The 20,148-nt window shown below is 42.1% G+C and overlaps 2 protein-coding genes across 3 annotated transcripts in view; one reads left to right on the top strand and one right to left on the bottom strand.

Annotated features, from left to right (window-relative positions):
• The window catches only part of pjvk (pejvakin), a 34,368-nt gene extending 32,123 nt beyond the window's left edge, over positions 1-2,245 (bottom strand). For both annotated transcript variants that reach the window (XM_068034581.1, XM_068034582.1), the window contains exons 1-2: positions 2,035-2,245; positions 499-694 (exon numbers count right to left, since the gene is read on the bottom strand). In XM_068034581.1, the coding sequence (XP_067890682.1) occupies positions 499-694; positions 2,035-2,245 (407 nt within the window). The remainder of the gene's footprint in view (positions 1-498; positions 695-2,034) is intronic.
• Positions 2,246-6,224: 3,979 nt separating this feature from the next.
• LOC137372104 (interferon-inducible double-stranded RNA-dependent protein kinase activator A homolog A-like) overlaps positions 6,225-20,148 on the top strand; it is a 34,391-nt gene continuing 20,467 nt past the window's right edge. The window contains exons 1-2 of the mRNA XM_068035515.1: positions 6,225-6,405; positions 9,591-9,760. Coding sequence (XP_067891616.1) covers positions 6,353-6,405; positions 9,591-9,760 — 223 coding nt within the window. The 5' untranslated portion in view covers positions 6,225-6,352. The remainder of the gene's footprint in view (positions 6,406-9,590; positions 9,761-20,148) is intronic.

Here is a 20,148-nt window from a genome sequence, read left to right as displayed (position 1 = left end):
GAGCGAGGACATCTCTCACACTTTCCAATACCTCCACCAAGGCCTCCGCACAGAGTCCAAAAACCTTGGAGCCTGCTCTCTCATGTTGTGCCATATCAGATTCACTTCCTGCATGACTGCCAACCGTAATGCATCTCCCCTTTTAGCAGTGCAGGCTAGCTTTAAGTGGTGCTAGAAAATTATGATTTTGGGCCCCCTGGTGATGCACGGAGCCATTGAACAGCATAGTTAGCACTGCCTGCATGCAGCAATTATGAAAATGAGCTGGCAGCATGATGTTGGCATTACATTGAACAGGAATGGGTTATCAAACATCACAATCCCCATGCCTGTTTTGAGGGGCTGTTCAATTTAATCTCCTAAGTGCTTATGATGCACCAATTGTTGTTCTCATTGTTTCTATAATATGTATCCATTCAAGCTTTCTTCATGATGCTTTGATAACTAGCTAACTTGAAAATAGTATCTCTAAAATTTCTTGGAAAATGGCAGAATTACCTGTTAATGATCTCCCTGAGAAGTATTGGAACCTCTACCTCATGTTTTGTTACTATTCCAAATGAAGCTTTCACTGCAACAGAGTCCGATCCGTCAATGTTAAACCCAACATCATGAATAATATGATTTCCAAGTTTCCCACTTAGGGAAACATCTGACTTATCTTCATAATTGAGCAGCTGATATGAAGAGACACCTATTAAATAGGAAACAAGTTACACATCTGATTACTTTTGTTGGCTTTGCTGGTAATATATTTTTGACATAAATTCACATCTATTTTAGCACATATATGTTGCAATTTACTGATGCAACTCAGTATATGAAACTCAGAACTAGATTATTGATTATTCCTGTTAAAATAACAATCCCTAATTGTGATAACCCATTTTATAGCAATCTATTTGATTAAGAGGAAATAGACAATCAATGTGAATAAGTAAGGTTTCTTTAATAAAAGGCAAATAGTATTCTGTAATTTTGTGGTCATAAATATAGCCTATATTATCTTTTTAAGATGATATGCAACTGGTTAAAAACCTTCACTGCAATGTCCCTACAATGAAAGGTCAAGCCTGGGATATAAAGAAAATGCTGAGCCAACAACTTTTGACAAAGTTATTTAATTTGGGTACTATTTTAACAGAATTGTGCATTGGTTTCTGTATCAGGTATCATGTAGGGGTAGAGAGATAGATCTAAAACAAGATGAATGAAAATTAATTCAACCCTGTTGGAATAGATAGGCCCAAGGCTGGTAAGTATTGGGTTTTATTTTAATAAGTCAGGCAAGCTTCGTCTACCTACCGTGTACATCCAGCAAACACTGTCAAAGTGAGGGTGAACGTCAGGCAGTTGCGAGAGTGGCAGCGGCACCCAGATAAGGGGAGGGGACCAAGTGAGGGCTGGCAACATTGTTGTGCAGACAGGAAAGCACTCCTGCTGGCTCTACATTGAGGTAAGTTTTAAAAAAAAGTTTAAAGCAAAAAACGTACTTGTTCTTGAGTGGCCCCAAGCAGTCCCTTTAAGTGACCAGCTAGATCAGTGCAGAACTGAAAAAACAAGTTGGAGCTTGTGTGAGGTGAGCTCCGCCTAGTTCTTGACCAATTCACGAAAAAGTCCTAAAAGGGGTGCTAGGCCTCTTCTGACTATATCTAAGGGGCCTAACACTAGTTTTAAGCTGCCACCTCTACAAGGCCCGAACAAAGGGCATTAAACGTGTTTCTGAAGAAATTGGACGTCAATGCCCCCATTTTCTGTCTGCAAAACTAATTTCACCCCCCGATGAATCTAGGAATGGCATTCTGAATAACTTATACAAAATTTACATACTATGCAACAAGCAAGATGGCCAAATAGCTTTAAAAAAAAAATCTTATGTTCTAGATAATCAATCTTACAAACAATACAAAATTGCAGATTTGATTAGGTCACTGAATAGAGCTTAAGCAGTTTAATTCATAAGAGCATTTTATTGTAATGTTAGTTTCCTGCAAAACATTAAAAAATTGCACATAAGTAAAGTAAAAACATTACCTGCAGAAACCTCCTTTTCTCCAACAAGAATGTCCTTCAGGGTGAATGGTGTAGAGCTGTATTTATTTTTTTTCCAGAAGAAGGATTTTTTCCTTTTTGTGACTAAACTGAGTGGCTGATATCTGTCAGCCTCACTCAGACCAGGAACAGGTTTCAGTCTTCCCGTATCTCCAACCTGCTTCACAAAGTTCTTTGTAGCAGCAGCAAACATTTCTTATCAACAAAAACCTTATCTGGTTTGTTACAGTTGTCTCACACTAGAGATTAGATTATGGAATTCTAAACAATTGCAGGGAATAAAAAACAATTGAAACTATAATAACTTAGAAATTGTCAGCCATTTCAATGGAACTTCTCCCTGGACTGCATCTTTTGCACTTATGTTGTGCACAGGTTTATGAATAATAAACAAGCTGTTAACCTGATAGGGGTGTTTGTGACAATATCTCTTGCAGTCACAAGTTTATTCTAATTATCTAATGATTTCAAGCAGAAATAGCAAACCAAAATAATTTAAATCGTACATAGTTTTAAGTGCACAACTTGATTATTGCTGAAATAGCAGGGTATTTTAATGCACAATTAATAAAATATCCTTTTATTAGATTATGAAGTGTGAAAATGAACACTAAAATTCAGAACACAATATTAATGTTTTTGTTTGAGCTGCTGATGTTAGTGGTGCAAGAAAGTAAGTACCTGGATTTGGGCTAAAAACTTTTGATATCTCTGACCTAAAAGATTTGATTCAAAGGTTTGGCAAACTTTGTATTTGGGAATAGACAGAAATGAGCTGCAGTAAGCAAGATCGCCAAAGCATGGGGAGGAAAACAAGAAAAGGATTGTTGAGTTTCAATTAAGATTGAGCAATGAACTGCAGCCAATTTTATTTTTTATTCATTCATGGGATGTGGGCATCACTGGCTATGCCAGCATTTATTGCCCATCCCTAATTGCCCTTGAGAAGGTGGTGGTGAGCTGCCTTCTTGAGCCGCTGCAGTGCATGTGAGGTAGGTACACCCACAGTGTTGTTAGGAAGGGAGTTCCAGGATTTTGACCCAGCGACAGGGGTAGGCGGTGGTGTAGTGGTAATATCAGTAGACTAGTAACTCAGAGACCTGGGGTATTGATCTGGGGACATGGGTTTGAATCCCACCACAGCAGAAGGTGGAATTTGAATTTAATTAATAAATCTGCAATTAAAAGCTGGTCTAATGACGGCTATGAAACCTTTGTCAATTGTTGTAAAAAACCATCTGGTTCACTAATGTCCTTTAGGGAAGAAAATCTGCTGTCCTTATCTGGTCTGGCCTACATGTGACGCCAGACCCACAGCAATGTGGTTAACTCTTACATGCCCTCTGAAATGGCCTAGCAAGCCACTCAGTTGTGCCTGACCACTACAAAATGATTGTTACCAAACTCCTTGAAAAATATGAAACTCTGAAGCTTGATCATGTGAGAATAAGAAATACTGAAATGTTGTTTCTACAGCTTGTGGAAAATTACCGAGAAGTCATTTCTACACAGCATAATGAAATCACTGAAAAAGAGAACTGATAAGGGTATGTAAGTAAAGACCTTGAGACAGTACAGCAGTTAAAAATTGTGCTTAGGCAGAGAAAAGAGAAACAGCAAGAGTTAGAACAAAGGATGTAGTGAATAAGAAACTGCCCCACTAAGATAAAGGCTGACAGCTGCAAGTTAAAACACACAATGGAGAGCCAAATAAGGTAAAACAAAAACAAGAGTTAGGGGCTAGAAAGTTAGAGTAGGGGGAGAAGTAAACAGAGGAGGAGACTGTAGCAACTATAGGATAGGTTAGTGTCATAATATGTTATAACCAATAATGTAAACTAAAGGCGTGGAAAAATGGATTTGTATTGTATAAACATGAACTGAATATGTTGATCGGTGTGCCTGCTTGTAGGACACCCGATCTTGCAAGAACGTTAAATAAACTTACTTCTTCAGAGTTTGACTTGGTGTAAATTATTATTAAGTGGGCTACGTTTCTCACAATCATAACCTGCCATTATATTTAAAAAAAACAGACAGAATTAATTACAAGAAAGTTAAATAATTTTGAAACTTAATAGTAGAATTACTTTGGATGGTTCCTTAATCATGGTAAGTAACCTACAGAAAACAAGAATCAATTTTAAAATTCATAATGGTCTGCAATAGAGACATATATAGTGCCTTTCACAGGATGTCCAAAAGCACTTTACAGCTAATGAAGTACTTTTAAAGTGTAGTCACTGTTATAATGTAGGAAACGTAGTAACAAATATGAGCACAGCAAGATCCCACAAACAACAATGTTATAATGTCTGTTTTTGTGATGTTGACTGAGGGATAAATATTGGCTAGGACACTGGGGATAACTTCCCCGTTCTTCAAAATAGTGCTGTAGGATCTTTTACGTCCATCTGAGAGGACAGGCAGGGCTTCGGTTTAATGACTTATCTAAAGACAGCACCTCCGACAGTGCAGCACTGAAGCGTCAGCACAGATGGTTGTGCTCAGACCCCGGAGAGGCAGTTGAACCCACAACCTGCTGTCTCAGATGTGAGGATACTACAACTGACAATTTCGAATCATAGAGTACAGCACAGGAGGAGGTAATTTGGCCCATTATGGCTGTGCCAGCAATTTGGTAGCGCCATCCAATCAATCCCACTCCCCTGCTCTGTCCCTTTTTCACCTTCAAGTACTTATCCAATAACTTTTTGAAAGTTACCATTAAATCTGCTTGAACGCCCTTTCAGGCAGCGCATTCTCACTGCATATTATTTTCCTCATGTTGCCTCTAGAGCTTTTGCCTACCACCTTAAATTTATGCCCTCTGGTTGTTGACTTCTACTGCTGGAAACAGTTTCTCCCTATTTATTCTATCTAAACTGCTCATGATTTTGAACAATCCCAGCTTCTCCAGTCTCTCCACATAATTAGGGTGGCACAGTGGCTAGCACCGCAGCCTCACAGCTCCAATGACCCGGGTTCAATTCTGGGTACTGCCTGTGTGGAGTTTGCAAGTTCTCCCTGTGTCTGCGTGGGTTTCCTCTGGGTGCTCCGGTTTCCTCCCCAGCCAAAAGACTTGCAGGTTGATAGGTAAATTGGCCATTATAAATTGCCCCTAGTATAGATAAGTGGTAGGGGAATATAGGGAGAGGTGAGGATGTGGTAGGAATATGGGATTAGTGTAGGATTAGTATAAATGGGTGGTTGATGGTCGGCACAGACTCGGTGGGCCGAAGGGCCTGTTTCAGTGCTGTATCTCTAAATCAAAAAAAAAATCAAAAACTGAAGTCCATCAACTGGGGTATAATTCCAGTAAATCTCCTGCACCCCCTGTAAGGCCTTGGCATCCTTCCTAAAGTGTGGTGCCCAAAATTGGACACAATACTCCAGTTGAGGCTAAACCAGTATTTTATAAAGGTTCCTTGCTTTTGTAATCTAGTCCCCTGTTAATAAACCAATCGTCAATCCATATTGATCTATGTTTTAAAAAAGATCATTTTATATTAAACCTCTCTATTTAAGAGTCTGAGTCTTGATTTAGGAGACTGAGAGATTGCCATATCTGTTGTTATATGCATGGGTTGGTAAGAAAATGCGCAATGGAAATGGGAAAGCCCACTTACTGGCCCCGATTTTAACTCCCTATGCCTGGGAGAGAACAGGTAGGAGAGGGGGCTGTGATTTCCCCCACTGACTCGACTACCTTCCTGCCATGTCCCAATGTTAACCTGCTCTTTCGAGCAGGAGAGTAGGACACCTGCAAAAAGGCAGCTGGATCCTTCTTAAATATAAAGATTGGGGCCCGATGGGAGCTAATGTTCAGTTTTAGTCGGTGACCTGAAGAGAAAGCCTTCACTGTTTCCCCAATCAGTGACAGCGTCCCCATCTGGCCAGACCTGCTGGGATCGGAGTGTAGACCAGAAAAGAGTCGAGCAGCTAAGTTTTAAAATTTTATTTACGGATACCTTGTCGACCAGAAAGAACAGTAGTTTTAAATTGAGCATCGCCATCTTTATTACTGGCATCTGCCTGATAGGTCGCAGACAGTGACGTAACTGTCGATGAGGCTGCATTTGCGCATATGCTAGTACTGCGCCACCTAGTGGTTGCGAGCCGTGCAGACGCACGGCGATGATGGGAACACGTGGAGGACTACAATACCCAGCATTCACTGCGATGCCTTCCCGCCGGAAGCAGTCGTGAGTGGATCGGGAGCGGTGTTGAGGGTTCGGTCCAAACTCGGGACACAGAGCACCTTTTCTGCGCGGCTACAATCCTACCCCGCCGAACCAGCATGTCTGAGGAAAGGTTTACAGCCGCGTCCAAAAGGAGCTCTGGATGCACCAGGTGAGTGACAGCAGCTGGGATCCATGGCCTCTCCTCGCCGCGTTAGCTAACAAGGTGGAGTAAGCGTTAATGGAGCCGTGGGTCGTGGTGCTTTGCTCACCTGTTCCTGTTCATAACTTTAATGATTATGTGCCGCTTCCACATTTAAAATTCTGACCAGTATCGGAGACCCCTCCCACTGCGGCTCCTCTTTGCTACTTTCTGGTGGTAGAAGAGGGATCAGCTTTTGCTCTAACTTCCTAAACTCACGTTTTTCCAAACTCTCCCCTTTCCCCATCTCCAGTGTTTGTAATTACTAATAAACGAAAGTGTCAGAGAAAGTTGGGGTAAAAAATATTGAATGTTCCCTATGATTTTGCTCCTGGGTTGTGCCCGTCAGCGTCCAGGCGATTAATTTTCATTTATTTGAGTATCCAGCACAATCCTGGGGTTTGAGAACCCAAACCTTTATCCTTTTTTCAGGTTCCTGGGTCCTCTCTCTAATTCGGGTGCCAAGGCCTACTGTAGCATAGAATCAAAAAGGATTATGGTGCAGATGGAGATTGTTGTGACTGTGCTGGCCAAAAAAGAACTATCCAGTTTAAAATAAAAACAAGAAATGCTGGAAGCACTCAGCAGGTCTGGCAGCATCTGTGGAAAGAGAAGCAGAGTTAACGTTTCAGGTCAGTGACCCTTCTTCAGAATGTGCAAATATTAGTATTGTCAAAGGTTATAAGCAAGTGAGGTAGGGGTGGGGTAAGAGATAACAAAGGAGAAGGTGTAGATTGGACAAGGCCACATAGCTGACCAAAAGGTCATGGAGCAAAGGCAAACAACGGACCTTCAGTCCGTTAACGCCCTATTTGTACTAATGCTTTGGTCTTTCAACACACCATTAACACATTATAATAAAAGCAAAATACTGCAGATGCTGGAAATCTGAAATAAAAACAAGAAATGCTGGAACCACTCAGCAGGTCTGGCAGCATCTGTGGAAAGAGAAGCAGAGTTAACGTTTTGGGTCAGTGACCCTTCTTCGGAACCATTAACACATTGTTTGCCTTTGCTCCATGACCTTTTGGTCAGCTATGTGGCCTTGTCCATTCTACCCTCATGGCAGACTGGTTCAAAAGGTGAAGTCACATGGGATCAGAGGTGAGCTGGCAAGATGGATACAGAACTGGCTCTGTCACAGAAGACAGAGGGTAACAGTGGATGGGTGTTTTCCTGAATGGAGGGATGTGACTAGTGGCGTTCTGCAGGGATCAGTGCTGGGACCTTTGCTGTTTGTAGTATATATAAATGATTTGGAGGAAAATGTAGCTGGTCTGATTAGTAAGTTTGCGGACGACACAAAGGTTGGTAGAGTTGCGGATAATGATTAGGATTGTCAGAGGATACAGCAGGATATAGATCGATTGGAGACTTGGGCGGAGAAATGGCAGATGGAGTTTAATCCGGACAAATGTGAGGTAATGCATTTTGGAAGGTCTAATGCAGGTGGGAGATATACAGTAAATGGCAGAACCCTTAGGAGTATTGACAGGCAGAGAGATCTGGGCGTACAGGTCCACAGGTCACAAAGTGGCAACGCAGGTGGATAAGGTAGTCAAGAAGGCATACGGCATGCTTGCCTTCATCAGTCGGGGCATAGAGTATAAAAATTGGCAAGTCATGTTGCAACTGTACAGAACCTTAGTTAGGCCACACTTAGAATATTGCGTGCAATTCTGGTCGCCACACTACCAGAAGGACGTGGAGGCTTTGGAGAGGGTACAGAGGAGGTTTACCAGGATGTTGCCTGGTCTGGAGGGCATTAGCTATGAGGAGAGGTTGGATAAACTCGGATTGTTTTCACTGGAACGACGGAGGTGGAGGGGCGACATGATAGAGGTTTACAAGGTTATGAGCGGCATGGACAGAGTGGATAGTAAGAAGCTTTTTCCCAGGGTGGAAGAGTCAGTTACTAGGGGACATAGGTTTAAGGTGTGAGGGGCAAAGTTTAGAGGGGATGTGCGAGGCAAGTTTTTTACACAGGTGGTGAGTGCCTGGAACTTGCTGCCAGGGGAGGTGGTGGAAGCAGATACGATAGCGACGTTTAAGAGACATCTTGACAAATATATGAATAGGATGGGAATAGAGGGATACGGGCCCTGGAAGTGCAGAAGGTGTTAGTTTCGGCAGGCATCAAGATCGGCGCAGGCTTGGAGGGCCGAATGGCCTGTTCCTGTGCTGTACTGTTCTTTGACACTCATGAGATTTGCTACTTCACTATAGATTGGGATTTAAAGGGATTTAAATGTGTGACTTTCCTCAGTTGTAGAAGTGTCCAGACTTTGTTAGTTGCACACTATGGAGCTCCAAAAAGCTGCACAAAAACATGGTGGTATTGTCGTAGTGGAATTCAGCTGTTGCTAGCAACCCATCACAGCTGCTAAATTATAATTTTTACAAAATTAAATTTTTTTTAGTTTAGTTTAGAGATACAGCACTGAAACAGGCCCTTCGGCCCACCGTGTCTGTGCCGACCATCAACCACCCACTTATACTAATCCTACACTAATCCCATATTCCTACCACATCCGTACCTATCCCTATATTTCCCTACCACCTACCTACACTAGGAGCAATTTCTAATGGTCAATTTACCTATCAACCTGCAAGTCTTTTGGCATGTGGGAGGAAACCGGAGCACCCGGAGGAAACCCACGCAGACACGGGGAGAACTTGCAAACTCCACACAGGCAGTACCCGGAATTGAACCCGGATCGCTGGAGCTGTGAGGCTGCGGTGCTAACCACTGCACCACTGTGCATTTAATGCATTCTGAATCAAAACTTAATGGCTTGAATTTGCTGCTCTTTCCATTTCTAATTTCATTTTCTTAATTATGCTGCTGGCTGCAGCTGTTGAAATTTAATGATACTTGTAGTCTGGAAAGGTCGGTCTTCATTTCTCTCCCCTGTCCCCCTCTCGATAGTTTTAGGATCTTTTTGTCTTCTAGAAAGGTGAGTTACTGGAAATTCAATGGCTGTACAGATGAGCCTTCTCTGGCTTAGTACAAAAGTTAGCTTACTGGAGGAGTAAATTAAAAAGCTTACTAGGTTTGTGACAGTATGACTTAACATCTTAAGGTCACAATCTGACTGAGAGAACTTGCATTCTTGGGATATTTTTATTTCTCCCTTTTTGTTTCAACTCTCTAGTTTGGATCAAGTGATTGCTGCATGTCCTGGGAAGACCCCTATCAGCCAGCTGCAGGAATATTGCACAAAGAATTGGAAAACCCCCCATTATGAGCTTGTGAAATCTGAGGGTCACGCTCACCTGCCTAGCTTCACCTTCAAAGCAACAGTGGGAGAAGTGAGCTGCACAGGTCTGTCAAATGTTGGTGTATTTCCCATCCCTACCTCCCTTTATCTGTATTTTCAAGTAGTAATGTTCCACAGCTGTCAAATATAAACAGATTCTGAAAGGTACTACAGAGGCATCTGTTACAAAGATATTCCACACTTTACAGCAGAATTCAGTTGCAATTGTGCAGTTAGCACTTTGGAACCACTGACCATTGCTTTTGGGTCTGACTGGAATTTCAAAGCTGAAGAGCAGAAATCAGTACATTGTACTCAGTCTGTGCTGCAAAAACTTTAAGGCAGCAGCTGCTCCCATGCTGTCTCTGGTAGACAATGTGCTGTAATGCTGTTGCCAGTAGATGAGGTCCAAGTCTAATCTGCTGGGCTCAATTGATATACAGTCTCAGCTAAGCCTCCAGAAAGATTCAGCAATATTGCCTTTTCATTGTGTATGTTTATACCAAACTGATAATACGTGCACATTTCATGTACATTAACAGCTATTTAATGGAATGCCTTGTACGGTAGAGCACACTTCCTGTGAGATTAATAGTTGTTACTTGCTGTCATTTTTTCATCATGCCTGTCCTATGCTTTTCTATAATACCTTAATTTTTAATATTTAGTTTCTTATTTACTTTTTGGTTCATTTTTCTCATATGATTCTCTTCTACCTCTGGTCCTCTTGGTTTCCATCTCCTCAGTAATGGTGGTACTGTTAGTGCTTGAACTTTCACGAGTACCATGAACTAAGTTGAACCATCTTATACTATCAGAAATAATGATCTTCAACACTACTAAAGTGCTCAGTACACTTTCTCCAGCTTCCGCCCCACTGACCTTAGACCTGGATGGTGTTGAGCTTCTTGTTGGGGCTGCACTCATCCAGGCAAGTGGAGAGTATTCCATCACACTCCTGACTTGTGCCTTGCAGCATCCTGGGAGTTACCATTGTCCAGAAACTGAACTGGACCAGCTACATACCGCTGTGACTACAAGAGCAGGTCAGAGACTGGGAATTCTGCAGCGAGTAACTCACCTCCTGTCTCCCCAATGCCTGTCCACCATCTACAAGGCACAAGTCAGGAGTGTGATTGAATACTCTCCACTTGCCTGGATGAGTGCAGCCCCAGCAAGAAGATCGACACCATCCAGGACAAAGCAGCCCGCTTGATTGGCACTCCATTCACTCCCTTCACCACTGACGCACATTGGCAGCAGTATGCACCATCTACATGATGCAGTGCAGCAACTTACCAAGGCTCCTTCGACAGCATCTTCCAAACCCGTGACCTCTACTACCTAGAAGGACAAGGGCAACAGATGCATGGGAACACCGCCACCTGCAAGTTCCCCCCCAAGCCACACACCATCCGGACTTGGAACTATATTGCCGTTCCTTCACTGTCGCTGGGTCACAATCCTGGAATTCTCTTCCTAACAGCACTGTGGGTGTACCTACACCCCAAGGACTGCAGCGATTCAGGAAGGCAGCTCACCACCACCTTCTCAAGGACAATTAGGGATGGGCAGTAAATGCTGGCCTAGCCATTGCCCACATCCCATGAATGAATTTTTTAAAAAAGCTACAGCAATGTGGTTGACTCTTAACTACCTGCTGAAATGGCCTAGCAAGCCACTCAGTTCAAGGCAATTAGGGATGGGCAACAAATGCTGGTCTTGCCAGCAATGCCCACGTCCCATGAAAGAATTAAAAAAAAAAAGACACCTTCCCACTCCTTCAAGGCCCTGGGATATCTCATCCAATACTTCCACACCTCCCACTATTCCTATTCCCCACATACACCCTACCCAATGTTCTACTTATAATGAGTACCAGAGTCAATATCTCTTGAGTTTTGGTTAACTCAATGTATTAACTTTCTCTCTATGCAATCCTCTAAGAAATTAATTTTATTTCGACCTCTATTCTCATTTTCATCCAATCCTCAGAGTTGAAGTTGACCATTGAGTTTCAGTTAAAGACTTGCACCAGACTGTTCTCATCTGCTATCTGCCCTTGTTCCCCCCTAATCTTTTACCTTATTCTCCAGTTAAGCACTATCTGTACCCCTAACCCCATTGAGGTATCAGTCATTCCCAGATGATCTCCTGTTTACTTTTTCCACACATTTTGACTCGACGTTTATGCCATACTCTTCAAAACTGCTGCATCTACAGTTATCACTACACCTTAACGTGATGCATTTTAAACATACAATGCATCAGTAGTCCCACAGAACATCAACTACTGGTACAAAAATGATATATCTAGTGCATGTCTAATAGTTGTTACACTTCAAATATTACAATTATTTATGATATGATCCCCATGGAGATCAACAAACCAAAAGAACTGAATTTATTGAACGAGCCCAATAAAAAAAGACCAAGATTTCACTTTTATAACTTTTACTTTAACAATCAAACCAAAATCAACATAAATTAAACATGAATTAACAGCTAAATCATGGTCTAAGTTTTCTTTGCAACAATTTAGCAATGTAGCAAGTTCTTAACACCATAAACATTTTAACAAATAGCTTATTATATCCTGTACAGGTTAACATTTTCATATTCCACAATTATACATTTCGTATTTACAAAATCATAAAGGCTTAACCAATAACAAAACCAAGCAGATGTTACAATTAGGACGAGCAAGATTCAAACATCGTAAAATTTTCATAACTCAGTCTCCCTTACACCCCTTCTTTAAGCTCTGCATCAGCAATTGTATTGTTTTTCCCTGCAAAATGCACAATTTTTAGTATAATTGGCTGTAACATTAATCTCCAATGAAACAGCCCAAGGTTCTTTGTTCTGAACTTTTCTAGAAACACAAGTGGGTGTGGTCTGTGTAAACTAGTACTTTCCCCTGACTATTGGTTACATATACCTCAAACTGTTGAAGAGCCAGTACAAGACTTGAAGCCTCTTTCTCGATGATCGAGTACTTTCTTTGATGCTGATTAAGCTTCCTAGAGAAGTACCTATGTCGCTAGTACTGATATGGACCACAACTGCTGGCTATTCACGCTTCCCCCTCAGAGTGCTCTGCAGCTGCTCCTGGCCATACCAGCATCATCATGGAGCAGCACCACTCCTACCCCTACGTCACTGGTGTCGATAGCCAGCTTGAATGGCTTACTAAATCTGGGGCTGCAAGAACTGGCTCCTTTATCAAAATGGCCTTTAACTTCTCAAATGCCGTTTGACATGACTCTGATCATTCGAACTTGAAATTTTTCTTTAACAAATTTGTTAATGGGGTGACTACTGTGTTGAAATTAGGGACACATTTCCTGTCCCTAATATACCCAAAAATCGTAACACATTTTCTTTTTCTTCTCTTTCACTTTCTAATTGCATCCTCTCCATTTCGAATTGTCTAATTTTCCTGTCTTTTGCTAATTCAATTTTGGCTAGTTCTACTTGAGCACTAGCAAAAACATCCTTTTCTTACTCAAGCTTCAGGTGACGAGCCAATTCTTCAGTGGTCTCTGCCTTCCTAGCTCCTGATTTTAAGCTGACCCCTATTATCCCTGCTATACCTTCAAGTTATCTTTTGTCAATTGTTCCAAGGCACTGAGAGACAAATCCTGCTTCTCCACAAAGGCCTGAGCATCAAAGGTACTCATGTTGATTTCTCAATGAATATAGCAACAGTAAATGTGAAATCATGTTTGTTTAAATTCTGGAAAATTCCAGTAAACCCGTTTAACAGCCTAATTTGGATTGAACCAGGACGAGCCTCCAATTTTGTTATGATCCCTGTGGAGATCAGCAAACCAGCAGAACTGAATTTCCCAAATGACCCTATTAAAAAAAAAAGCCAAATGGACAAGATTTCACTTTTATAACTTTTAGTTTAACAATCAAAGCAAAATCAACATAAATTAAACATGAGTTAACAAAGACTTGCAGGTTGATAGGTAAATTGGCCATTATAAATTGCCCCTAGTATAGGTAGGTGGTAGGGGAATTGAGGGAAGGTGGGGATGTGGTTGGAATATGGGATTAATGTAGGATTAGTATAAATGGGTGGTTGATGGTCGGCACAGACTCGGTGGGCCGAAGGGCCTGTTTCAGTGCTGTATCTCTAAATAAAATAAATAAACAAATCATGGTCAAATATATATTACAAATTACACATTAACTATCAGATGCAATGATGGGTCTCTCAGATTTACTGGGCAGTTCACTCAGCATATATGGCACCACAAAGTTCCTCAAGCTCTGAACTTTCTCAGGTAGATCTACAGCTCCTTTCTTCCAAGATGCAGCCACTGATTCCCATCTGGCAGCAGTTCCCTTTAACCCAAACTCCACAGGTATGATCTTCATCCAAAAAGGCACACTTCTCCAGAACCTTCTCCGCTCTGCTGATGAGTGTTTTGATGGCATGGATCCACCAGTATTACGTTAATTAATAGGAACAGCTGCAGCATCTCGTATTTGGCTATTGCCAGCTCCTGGATGCAGCCTTCACTTTCTTCACCCTGCCTGTACTCCATCTCGTGTGATCTGAGCTTGGACTGCTGTTGGTTATTTTAATCAGGTTCCAATCAGTTTCTGTTTCCCCAGAAACCTGAAGTTTTAGTTTCCCTTTCAGTTGGGGTCTGTCTCAAAAAATAATATTTGAAATCGGGGTCAGCGCAGTTCACAAAGTATTTGCCAAGTCAGTTGTTCAGACAACAGCCCGCACACTCTTCCTCCACTGGTCCCGCAAACCGCGGATTCCATCATAACAAGTATATGTATGTAAAGTTTTGCATTAGCCACGTTGGAAATATCTGATAGCTGAGCAGCTATGTCTAATTTCTGTTTTGCTCCAGTTCTACTTTTAGCTTTAATCTGTCCTGTAAATTCTATGTAAAATAATAAAAAGGGACATTCCACATTAAGCATAAATCTACCTCAGCAGAAGACATAAACTATTTGAGTCTTTTGCACCCATTAGGCAAAGGCATTGTGATATAAATACTCTACACGTATACATTGTGCTTTACGTAATATAACGCCTCTGTTATAAAACACCATACCATCGAATTATCTTGAGAAACACCACAGGAAATTTAATTGTCATTTTTCATATTCGTTAGTTAACAACTTGCTTTTGTATAGTGCCTTTAATGAACAGCAATATATCAAGGGGTTCCAGAAACATTGACAGACAAAAATGGATGCTGGGCCAAAGGGGAAGATGTTAGTAGGAGTAGCCAAAAGCCTGGTTAAAGAGTTTGGCTTTAAGGAGAGTCTTTTTTTTTGCGGGGTGGGGGTGGGATGTGGGAGGTTGCCACTAAGATTAGGGAAACAATTTCAGAGTATTGGGCTTAGATGGCTGAAAGCATGACTGCCAGTTTTGAGGCGAAAGGTGGGGAAGATGCACAAGAAGGTAAACTTCATAGAAAGTTTAAGGCACAGAAAGAGGCCACTTGGCTCATCGTGTCTGTGCTGTCCGAAAAACGATCCACCTATTCTGATCCCACCTTACGGCATTTGGTCCGTAGCCCTGCAGATTACGGCACTTGAGGTGTGTATCCAGACCCCTTTTGAATGAGTTGAGGGTCTCTACCTCAACTACCCTTTCAGGCAGCGTGTTCCAGAACCCCATCACCCTCTGGGTGAAAAAGGTTTTCCTCATCTCCCCTCAATTTTTTTCTACCAATCGCTTTAAATCTATGCCCTCTCGTCACTGACCTCTCTGCTAAGGTGAATAGACCCTTCACCTCCGCTCTATCCAGACCCCTCAAGATTTTGTACATTTCAATCAGATCTCCCCTCAGCCTTCTCTGTTCCGAGGAGAACAACACCAGTCTAACCAATCTTTCGTCATAGCTGCATTTTTCCAGTCCTGGCAACATCCTTGTAAATCTCCTCTGTACCCTTTCTAGTGCAATTACATCCTTTCTGTAATGAGGTGACTAGAACTGCACACAGTACTCAAGTTGTGGCCTAATCAATGAGTTATACAGTTCCAGCATAACCTCCCTGCTCTTGTATTCTATACCTCGGCTAATAAAGAAAAGGATCCCATATGCCGCCTTAACCACACTATCGACCTGTCCTGCTACCTTCAGGGATCTGTGGATATTGACTCCAAGGTCCCTCACTTTCTCTACACTTCTCAGTATTTTCCCATTAATCGTGTATTCCTTTGCCTTGTTTGACCTCTCCAAATGCATCACCTCACACGTCTCTGGGTTGAGTTCCATTTGCCATTTTCTGCCTATCTGACCAGACCATCATTATCTTCCTGCAGCCTACAGCTATCCTCCTCGCTATCTACCATATGGCCAGTCTTTGTGTCATCTGCAAACTTCTTGATCATGCACCCTACATTTACATTCAAATCGTTAATGTATACCACAAAAAGCAGGGGACCCAGTACTGAGCCCTGCGGAACACCACTGGAAACAACCCTCCAGTCGCAAAAACACCCGTCAACAATTACCCTTTGTTGCCTGCCACTGAGTCAATTTTATATCCACCTTGCTGCATTTCCTTGGATCCCATGGGATTTTATTTTTTTAGCCAGTCGCCATGTGGGACCTTGTCAATAGCCTTGCTAAAATCCATGTTGATCACAACAACTGCACTACCCTCATCTATCTTCCTTGTTACTTCAAAAAATTCGATCAAGTTGGTCAAACAAGATCTTCCCATAACAGACCCATGCTGACGATCCTTGATTAACCTGTACCTTTCTAAGTGACTGACAGTTTATTCTGTCTCAGAATAGATTCCAATAATTTGCCCACTACTGGGGTTAGACTGACTGGTCTGTAATTATTTGGTCTATCCTTCGCTCCCTTTTTAAACAGAGGTACAACGTTAGCAGTTCTCCAATCTTCCGGCACCACACCTGTATCCAGTGAGGGCTGGAAAATGATGGTCAGACCGTCTCATGTTTCCTCTCTTGCTTCTTTTAACAGCCTTGGGTACATTTCATCTGGCCCTGGTGATTTATCAACTTTCAAGGATGCTAATCCCATTAATACTCCTTATCTTCCTATGTTGATCACATCCAATACTTCACACTCCTCCTCCTTAACTACAATATCTGCATCGTCCCCCTCTTTTGTGAAGACAGATGCAAAGTATTCATTAAGAACCATACATCTTCCACCCCTACACATAGGTTACCTTTTTGGTCTTTTATGAGCCCTACTCTCTCCTTGGTAATCCTCTTACTGTTAATGTATTGATAAAACATCTTTGGGTTCACCTTGATTTTGCTTGCCAATATTCTTTCATGTCCTCTCTTTGCTTTCCTAATTTCCTTTTTGATTTCACCCCTTCGCTTTCTATACTCTCGGCTTTCTGTAGTATTGAGTTCTAGGTGTCAGACATAAGCTTTCCTTTTCTGCCTTATCTTACCCTGTAGGCTAAAGCCTGGCTCGGGTATAAAATTAAAACCCAACCCGACAAAAGCCAACCTGACCCGGGCCTGAGTCCTTTTAATTTTTTTTAAATGCCAGACCCAACCCGAACCCGACACATGTAGTCGGGTTTGGTCAGGTAACCAGGCTTTACTGCAGAATGCACTTATCCCGCCTTGACGTCCTGAATCTTCATTTGAAGATTACCTCCCGGAGCAAGGCAGCACTGTCCACGTCCAGCCCGACCTGATCCAAGTCCGAATGCTGAACCTGGAAGAGAGACCCGACCAAACCCAAACCTGACACATGTCGTCAGGTCTGGTCGGGTTCAGGTCAGGTAGCCACACTTTACTGTAGGCTCCTTGCCATCAGTGGGGCTCTAGATTTGGCTGTCTCACCCTTTTTCTTGTGGGAACATGTTTACTTTGAACCCCTTGAATCTCCCCTTTGAATGCCTCCCACTGTTCTGACACTGATATACCTTCAAGTAACTGTTTCCAGTCCACTTTTGCTAAATCACTCCTCAGTTTAGTAAAATTGGCCTTGCCCCAGTTGGGAACTCTAACTCCTGCTCTATCTCTGTCCTTTTCCATAGTTAAAACTGACTGAATTATGATCACTATCACCAAAGTACTCTCCCACTGCCACCCCTTCTACCTGCCCATCTTCATTTCCTAAAACTTTGCCCTCTCTTGTTGGACTTGCTACATACGGGGGCAAAACAATTCTCCTGAATGCACCTCAAGAATTCTGCTCCCTCAATTCCTTTCACACTAAAGCTATCCCAGTTAATATTGGGGTAGTTAAAATCCCCTACTATTACTGCCCTATTGTCCTTGCACTTCTCAGAGATTTGCCAACATATCTGCTCTTCTATCTCCCTCTGACTGTTTGGGGGTCTATAGTACACTCCCAGCAGTGTGATTGCCCCTTTTTTTGTTCCTTAGCTCAATCCATATGGCCTCATTTGATGAACCTACCAACATATCATCGCTCCTCACAGCTGTAATAGTTTCATTAGCCAAAATTGCCACTCCCCCTCCTTTCTTATCCCCCTCCCTATCACATCTGAAAATCTGGTAACGAGGAACGTTGAGCTGCCATTTCTGTCCCTCCTTAAGCCATGTTTTTGTAATAGCTATGATATCATTCTGCCACGTGTCTATCTGTGCCCTCAGCTCATCTGCCTTATTTGCTATACTCTACTAAACGTGGAGGAACATGAGTACATTGGGGATTATAAGAATGGAGGAAATATCCGATGAGAAGGGGCAAAGCTATAAAGGAATTTAAAAGAGAGGGTGACTATTTTAAATTGGAGGCTTTGAAGGGATCAGGAACCAATGTAGTTCAGCAAGGACAGGGTAATGGGTGAGTAGGACTTGGTAGTGTTCCATTGTAGTGCAACACCAGCTTGAGGAACAGCACCTCATCTTTTGATTAGGCACTTTACAGTCTTCCGGACTCAATATTGAGTTCAATAATTTTAGATTATAACCTCTGCCCTCATTTGTTTGTTTCTTTGTGTTTTTTTTTTGATGGTTAATTTTCCCACTCCCTCTTGTTTCTTCCTTTAATCCCTTTACTGTGTTTGGTGGCTTTGCTGCCATTCACACTTCATCCAGACGCATCTTTTGTCTCTTGTCCCATTACCACCCCCTTTGGCTTTGTACCATGGGCAAGACGGTGGCATAGTGGTAATGTCACTGGACTACTAATCCAGAGGGCCAGGCAAATGCCCTGGGGACATAGGTTCAAATCCCACCAAGGCAGCTTGTGGAATTTAAAAATTCAATTTTAAAAAGTAAGGTGTTTTCCCTGGTTGGGGAGTCTAGAACCAGGGGCACAATTTCAAAATAAGGGGGAAGCCACTTAGCACAGAGATGAGGAGAAATTTCTTTACTCAGAGGGTTGTGAATGTTTGGAATTCTCTACCGCAGAGGGCTGTGGAAGCTCAGTCATTGAGTATGTTTAAAGCAGAGATTGACATAAGGGGATATGAGGATAGTGTGGGAAAAGGGCATTGAAATGGATGATCAGCCATGATCCTATTGAATGGGAGAGCAGGCTCGATGGGCTGAATGGCATACTCCCACTCCTGTGTTTCTATGAAACCTTTTGTCATTTGATCTGTTCTGCCCTCTACCCTATTACCGACCGTCCCTTTTGTTCTTCTACTCCCCTCCCCCTTTCACTTGCTCAATACCTTTTGCATTTCTAAAGTTTGACAGTTCTGATGAAAGGTTACAAACCTGAAACATTAACTGTTTTTTCCCTCCACAATGCTGCCTGACGTACTGAGTATTTCTAGCACTTTCTGTTTTTCTTTGAACTAGTGATATCTGGGTTGTTTGTTCACTACCAAACTTCTGCACCGCATGATTCTGCTCTGCAAAAAGAAAATCTCATTCCACCAAAAAAAAGTACTGCTGCCATGACTGTCTCTTATCTATTGCACCATATGCCCTTCAAAGATATATATTTTTAAACATTGTATGTTATGTGGTATGCTCCTGTGTTTAAAAAGTAATGTGTCCTCTAACCTACCCTCAGCAGCATGATAAACATATTCTTAATACAAAACAAAAGCAAAATACTGCAGATGTTGGAAATCTGAAATAAAAACACAAAATGCTGGGAATACTCAACAGGTCAGGCAGCATCTGTGGTGAGAGAAACAGATTAACGTTTTATGTCAGAAACCTTTCATCAGAACTGGGAAAAGTTAGAAATGTAATAGATTTTAAGCAGGTGAAATGGGGAGACTGGAAGAAGAACAAAAGGGAATGTCTGTGATAGATGAAAGACAGGAGAGATTAAATGACAAGAGTTGGTGGTGCAGGGCCAAAGTGGGTGGTAAGGGGACAAGTAAAGAAACAAAAGATTCCCATCACTTGCAAATGGTGTAGAAGCAATGTAGATGGCTGGTCTGACTAATTGTACTACTACAAACATTGGGCAAACTAAAAAGTAACGTAATATTAAGAACCCACATTGCTTCTTGGTTTGCATAAATCCTGGCTGGC

The sequence above is a fragment of the Heterodontus francisci genome, chromosome 7, assembly GCF_036365525.1.
Source record: "Heterodontus francisci isolate sHetFra1 chromosome 7, sHetFra1.hap1, whole genome shotgun sequence".
Classification (NCBI taxonomy): domain Eukaryota; kingdom Metazoa; phylum Chordata; class Chondrichthyes; order Heterodontiformes; family Heterodontidae; genus Heterodontus; species Heterodontus francisci.
This window is presented reverse-complemented; position numbering and strand designations above follow the sequence as displayed.